The following is a 7,660-nucleotide window of genomic DNA, read 5'->3' as shown; positions in this document are numbered from 1 at the left end:
CACCTTCAGTTTTCTGTTCTGATAGGAGCGTCAACAATGTGTTCTTCCACTTATAGGTTAAATGTTCTGCAAAGTGCTTGAATTAAGTGTTTATCTGAGCTTTTATTGCCCTTCTATCAACTCAAACAGTCTTGTTATTCTCTGGCATCTATAAGAAATTTTCAATCATTGGATATTTTCTTGTTTTCTGCTTGAAAATTCCAGTAGATCAGCAGTTTCTGAAATATCTATGAACAATCAAGCCACATCACTAAATCACAAATCATCTTGATCGTGCAGTGTGAGTGGCAGATGTAACTAATAAAACAGCCAGTGAGTGTATGATGCACAAAATTATTTTTTGAATTGCTATCATCCTTTGTTTTCTTAAGAATGTCTGTGAAACAGTCTGTATTTATGATTAATGTTATACATTTTTTTTTGCATTATTTTCATATTTGTTATATACATTTTCACAAATATTGCTACAGTTTTGTGATATATACTATTTTAAAGTATTTATCATAAAAAAGATAATCCCTGTAGGGTCTGACAGTAGAATGCATTTACACAACAGGAGAGAAATATTTCAGGCTCCAGCATCAGCACTAAAGGGAAGATGTTCTTAGTCTCATAATAATGGCTGGCCCACATTTTAATGCTGATGCCTCAGAACTGTAGCGGAAAACAACTCTGATGCAGTTCCTACAAATCAAAAGATGTCATTTTTACAACAATTTAATCGCTCTGGTGCCGCCAGCACAGAAAAACAGCAAGAAAGAAAATTTCCTGTTTGTACATTTTTTTAAAACCAACTCATCTGATGCCAATAAAAGTGTTGCAGAGGGCAGATTGATTGCTTTTAGGTAGCAATCATTTATTTTAAACGGTCTTCACGCATTGCACGTGGCTTAATTTCTTGTCCGAACACGAAACAGTTCTGCAAATTCTAGACTTAGTGAATCATTAGTGTTGTAAGCTAATAAAAGCCATACTGATCTCTGTCTCTCCTTTGCCTTTTCCTTGCCAATTCAGGAAAGTAGGCGCTGTTGTATGGTCTGTCTCTATCCCCCATCTCTCGCTCAGGCTCTTTTTCTTTTCCGCCTCCGCTCCTCTGTTCCAGTAAAGCCTGTGTCCGTTTCCTCTCTTCTGCTTCTCTCTGCAGCCGCTCTGCCCGTAACCTTTCAATTGAACTGTCATGAGAGGAAAATAAATAATTTTAGGATGAAGAGGTGGCAAAAAGGACTTAGCATCTACTCATTCATGAGTGAACATTCATTCATTCATTTTCTTTTTGGTTTAGTCCCTTTATTAATCCGGGGTCGCCACAGCAGAATGAACCACCAGCTTATCCAGCACATGTTTTACACAGCGGATGCCCTTCCAGCTGCAACCCATCTCTGGGAAACATCCATACACACTCATACACTATGGACAATTTAGCTTACTCAATTTACCTGTACCACATGTCTTTGGACTGGTGGGGGAAATCGGAGCACCCGGAGGAAACCAATGCGAATGTAAGAAGAACATGCAAACTTCACACAGAAACGCCAACTGACCCAGCCGAGGCTAAAACCAGGGACCTTCTTGCTGTGAGGCGACAGCAATACATACTGCGCCACTGCGTCGCCCATGAGTGAACATATTAGCATATTATTAATAATTTTCCAGGGTTTATTTTAAACAATTATGATTTCTTGTTTAATCAATTATTCGTTAATAATAAGCAGCACTACTTTAAATATTGACAGTACAAGACGAAAACATAAGTGAAGTTTCACAAACTAATTTCGAGAGGAGCATGTGAAATGATTGATCACGGCTGGTCCCCAATCAGTAATCATTAGCTAGCCAATCAGATCATTCCAAAATCAACATAAATATCCTGCCTGAAGCTGTGGTCACACTGGTCTTTTCTCCCCATTGACTTCCATTCATATGCACACAAATGCATCAGACTGGAAACACAAGCACCTGCGACAGGTTTCGCAGTTCACTGCGTTTCCAATGCACTGAACTGTGAAACAAGTTTGGGTTACCGGTCTGACACATTCACGTGTGTATGAATGGAAGTCTATGGGGAGAAAAGTGCAGTATGACCACAGCTTGACTTTACTCCCTAATCTTTGTTTTGGAAGATCCCCCTCATCCAGCCCTTCTCCCTCCTCCTCTTCTCTAGTTTAATCCAGGATCGGGCGACACGGCGACTTAGTAGTTAGCACTGTTGCCTCACAGCAAGAAGGTCACTGATTCAAGTCCTAGCAGGGTCAATTAGCATTTCTGTGCAGAGTTTACATTTTCTCTCCGTGTTCGCGTGGTTTTGATTCCACAGTCCAAAGACATGAGACATAAGTGAATGAAAGAATAGTACAGTCACAAGCACTTTAGTACTGAGCTTCTCTACCTGAGTATGCACTAGCGTGATTGGTGGTCTATTCCTATATGGCTGTCTTTGTTAATCAAGGAACAAGCTGTACAAATTGAGGGAGCATTTGAGAAGCACCTGATCTTGTACCCTCTTACATGCTCACTGACCAGGCAGGAGCCTTGGGCTCATCTATCTCCGAGCTCAGGGTTCTCTACAGCATGCCAAACCTGCTAACATCCTCAAGCATTATCTAAGTGTGAAGTCTTGAAAAAATGTTTTTAATAAATTCAATCTCATTGAAATAATTCAATGTTTTAAAAATGATTCAATCTGTTTCATACACTATTTGAAACAAACTAATGCTATTTCACTTTACAGTTTTTTGTTGCATGTTTAATAGTAAAAAAAAATATATATATATATTTTTTAAATCTTACAGCCCAACATTAATTTCTTGCAGGTTTAAAAACTCAGTGATATTTTCACTTTGCCGAAACGCCTCAGTGAATGTAATGACATGTGAAGTATGACTAAATTGTTGTGTAGCCAGGCAGGATGCTTTATTTGTGTTGACAGGAATAGACAAATTATTTCGCACCTCTCTCCACTCCTCTTCTCTCCTCTGTCTCTCTTCTCCTTTTTCTTATGCTTTTTCTCCTTCCCATCCTTCACTGCCAGTGCTTTCTTCATTTCCTTCAGAGGATCCAAAATGTCTTTCAGCTTCCTGTCTCTCTTTTCTCTCTCCTCTTCAGTTAAGCTTCTGTGCATGGTTTTGCTTTTCTCATTTTTTCCTCTCTCTTCCTCTTTTGCCTTTCCATCTTTCAGGTACCAGGGAGTGACTTCTGTTCCAGGTGCAGGACCTAGAGACACCAAAAGCCCAATGGCACGCTCCTGCTTCTCCTAGAATGAAACATCACAAAACACAAAAATCTTTGAAATTACAATTTCAAATTGACTGCATGCCAGCGAATACTGCCAAATCTCAAGACAAAATGTAATAAAGAGTTGTGAAATGTAATTTTAGCCAGTTCTCTGAGACTCACTTATAATGTTATCAACATAAAAAATACATCATTTAGAAGTAATAGGCTATATTCTGTCTCTTGTTTTGACCCCCCTTATCAGAGCAAACTATTTATATGGTGGATTGCAGACTCAAAAGTAAATGGTGTAACTGGCTCATTTTTTGACTAATAATTGGCTAAATATTTTGACAAGACAACAGTTTGCACGGCAATGTAAACTTCTTCATCAATGCTTGAAAGTCTACATCCACCTATATGCAGGAAACCTAAGGGTAATTTCACTACCTTTTTAAGACTTTTTAAAAACCTCAGAATATTTTACCACTTCATCGCCACTTTAAGTTCTAATCAGTATCTAATCTTTAACTTAATAAACAGTCGTAGGTAAATAAATCAATGGAGCACAACCATGCAACTTATATTTTCCCATTTTGCCGTCTGTTTCGCTCTATGGTTTCGCTACATTTGGAGAGTGTCACATCACCTTCCCACATTTGTCGTGAATTATGAGACATCACCCAGACAGAGGAGCTTGGCCAGACACCCCGGCCTGAACCAATCACGTAGATCGAGTATGCCGTTGTTAATATTAGGAGGAAAATAAAAAAATGTATGATTTTTTGGAGGTATTGGACACATTTAAAAACTTTGGACAACGCTTAAACAAAATGTAAGATCTCGTAAAAAAGCAATTAAGATTTTTTAATACCTTTTAAGGGCATTTATTTTCTCATAATTGATTTATCAACGTTTTAAGATCCCGCAGACACTGTTCATGAGTATGCACTACTATGATATCGGTTAAAAATGCATAAAAACTCAGTAAATGTCCAATTATCTGTATTAACAAACAATGCGATAACGACTATGTAATACCTGCTTGTTTCGTGCAACAACATAAATGGCACGTCATCATCTTTTATTCAATGTTTCTTAAAATCCAGCGCACCAATCTGGCACAAAACAATACAAGGCATTTTCTCATCCATATGCCTCAGACAGGCTGCAATTCGATGCATTTCTTGCATTGTTCGGGGTGGTCCCGGAGAACACTACTCTTAACACAAGACAAACATGTTAGCATTTACTTCTCTTCTGGCAAGAAGACTGATATTGTTTAAATGAACAGACCATATTCCACCAACACATAACCACTGGATAAGGACAGTCATGACTCATCTTAAGTTGGAGAATATAAGGCATACTATCAGAGGGTCTGTTGAGACATTTTATAAGGTCTGGCAACCTTTTTTTTAACTCCTATGATGGAAATGGATGCACACAACAAAACAATATGAGAAAAAAGAAACTTGTGTCATATATTCAACTTTTATTTTCGCTATGGACATTTGATAATATATTGTTCCTAAAGTGTTTTGTTTTTGTGATTTTTTTTTGTTTTTTGTTTGCTCTGTATAACGTGAAAAAACATTGAACAAAATTCAGCGCTGAATTGCGTCCCTTCATTGTAAACAAATTTGTGGTACGAGGAAGTGAATAAAGGACCAAGTTCTCACTAACCTGGTTTTTAACTTTACATATGAAGTTAATTTAATTCTTCCTAATAAGAACTCAGTTGATGCTACACAGCATCTTGTTTTGTTTGAAGCCATCTTTAAGATTTGGTTTCCACATAGACCTGCATATGCATCTCTCATTATTTGTCTTCTATATGTGTGAGCCGATCAGGCTGTGATGTTAAAGCAGGTCTTGATCAGACACACTATTACATAATAAAAAGGCACATTCCACAACCCTTTTGCCATTTTGGCCTCAATATAAGCTGTTTTGGACAAACAATAAAGTTTTAAGTTCTGATATTTAAAGTACAATGATTTATCAGACCAACAACAAAACAATCTAGAGAATTTAGGTTTCGTGAGCCCTTTAAATGACTAGTTAGCTCAAAATGCACATTTCCTCACCAATTTCTCACATTTAAGTGGTTCGAAACCTTTATGAATTTCTTTCATATGTTGAAAACAAAACAAAATATTATGAGGAATATTGAATATAAGCAGGTATGACATCCACAGTAGAAAAAGCACTATAAAAATCAATGGCTGCTTTTCTACAAAATCCTTCGTGTTCAACAGAAGAAAGAAACTCAAACAAGTTTTGGAACATGTGGAGGATGTAACCATTTAAATTGTTGTATTTACTACAGTCAACATTTAAAGTGGATCATCACCTTTCATCTAAGTTGTCCTAAAACTATTGAACAAAACCTATTCTTGTCTCAGGCAGAGTAAATTTTGAAAGCAAATTTTAATTAAGTTTTAGTCTTAGTCTTTAGACTAAAATTCCATTTTAGTTTTAGTCATATTTTATTCTTCTGAATCAATTTAGTTTTAGTCGACCACATTTCATAAGATTTTAGTCGACTAAATCTACTCTAGAATTAGTTGACTAAAATATATTTCGATTAATTTAAGTGTAAGTTATATAAATACAGTTGTATATAAATAAATTATTATAAAATATAAAATGTTTGAAGCTTTTTTCATTGAAAACCAAAAATTACACATGCATTGTTTATTTATATCATTAGTAATATGTAATATTATGTGTCTGCAATCAATCCACATTATAATCGTCCACGTCCACCAGTGGATCAGTTACTTTTTCATAAATTTCATGAATCACACGCCAAGATTTATTTTGATTGATATTTTCCAAAAAAATCCCTCAATCACATTCTTGTCTCATTTCTATTAGTCAACGAAAATGTCAGTATATTTTGATTTTAGTTGTCATCATCATCACTTAATTAAACTAGTTTGTCACGAAAATTATGGCGAAAAGTTTTCGTCAATGAAAATAACACTCGTCTCAAGACAATCTTGAACCACTTCAAATGTTGACTACTGAATACCTTTAAGACAACGGGTAAGACAACAGTTAAGAGTGTGTTAGCCTTTTCTCACACCTTCTCTTCCTTCTTCTCTTTGAGGTATTCTGCATTTCCTTTCTTTTCAGACGAGTCCTCCAGAGGAAACAGATTGAGATGTTCTATCTCTCTGGCTCCTCTGCTGGACTCCACCGTCTCTCCATCTTCCCCCGTCTGCTGAAGGGCTCCTCTAGATTTCTTCCTTAAATATTCGGTTCGAGCCTGGATACATCAGAAATCCACATTTAGCTCATAATAAATGATAGGATGTGCACGAATGAAATTATATTCATGCTATTTGCAAAATAGTCAAAGCACATAACATTCACGTTCATGTACACATTGTTTATTGAGAAAACTGATGTTGAATCAGATTCGCTATGTCATGTAAAGGTCAGTGAGTGCAGGAGAGGATGTGGATGTTGTAAATTAACCTAGAAGCAGTGAAAGGATGCAGGGTTGCTATGGTTACCTCTTGCTCTGCGCGCTCCACTCGCTGCTGAATCTCGCGCTCTTCCTCCGCTGCACGAGCCTCGTCGCGGCGCACGCGCGCAATGTTGTCCTTATTGCGCACATGCCAGCTCTTTTTGGGCAAAATGTTCATTATTTAATATGTAAGAGAGCAGTGAGTCAGAACGAATATAATTCTAGGCCCGGAGCAGTTTTGTCCGACAACATGTAATGTCTAACAAACAAGCAAACAGCTTAGTTTATGACTCGAAACGGCCCCGTCGACCAATTACGCAACGAAATTTAAAGTCGTCAATTGATTCGTGTGTACGTTAGGTCCGCTACATCCATACAGCAAATTCACAAACAAAACGTAACATAATAAACAGGTTTCTAAAAAGATATATCAACACGATTGTACGGAAAGAGAGCTTGAAAACACCGGAAGTAAGTTGACGTGAGTGAACTACGTCACACGTAAAATATTTTCGACGCAGTGAACTACCAAGTCATGTACCGCATGAGGGCGCTCCTAAAAACATTCAACGAGCTTTTTGCTTTGGACCCGTTGTCATCACATTTTAGGCCGTTTTTTGTTGTTGTTCCTAAGCATTTCATCTCATTTAAATCCTACACACAGTCGCCCCATATAGAATCAAATAGTGGCATACTGTAATTTGATAAAAAAAAATACTACACTGAAAAGCAGCATGGCACCACTTCACTCCAGACACAGATGTGAGCCACATTTGCAATGTTTTTGTTCAGATTTATTGATATAGCAGTAGCACCCAGGTGAAACCCACGTGAACACTGGGAGAACATGCAAACTCCACACAAAAATGCCAGCTGAGCCAGCCAGGGGTCGAACCAGTGACCTTGCTGTGAGGCGATTGTGCTGCCCACTGCACCACCATGTCACTCTAATTTTTACAAATTATTTCA

At 37.4% G+C, this 7,660-nt stretch overlaps 1 protein-coding gene across 1 annotated transcript; it reads right to left on the bottom strand.

Annotated features, from left to right (window-relative positions):
* Positions 1–421: 421 nt before the first annotated feature.
* Positions 422–7,167, bottom strand: leng1 (leukocyte receptor cluster (LRC) member 1). Its single transcript, NM_001004591.1, is given in 4 exon segments — positions 422–1,172; positions 2,949–3,250; positions 6,305–6,487; positions 6,738–7,167. Coding segments are annotated over 4 exon segments (831 nt in total). The 5' UTR covers positions 6,870–7,167; the 3' UTR covers positions 422–958.
* Positions 7,168–7,660: the final 493 nt, after the last annotated feature.

The sequence above is a fragment of the Danio rerio genome, chromosome 16 (genome assembly GCF_052040795.2).
Source record: "Danio rerio strain M-AB ecotype USA chromosome 16, GRCz13ab, whole genome shotgun sequence".
In the NCBI taxonomy this organism is placed as follows: Eukaryota; Metazoa; Chordata; class Actinopteri; order Cypriniformes; family Danionidae; genus Danio; species Danio rerio.
Note: the sequence above shows the minus strand (reverse complement) of the source record. Positions and strands in the feature narration are given on the sequence as shown.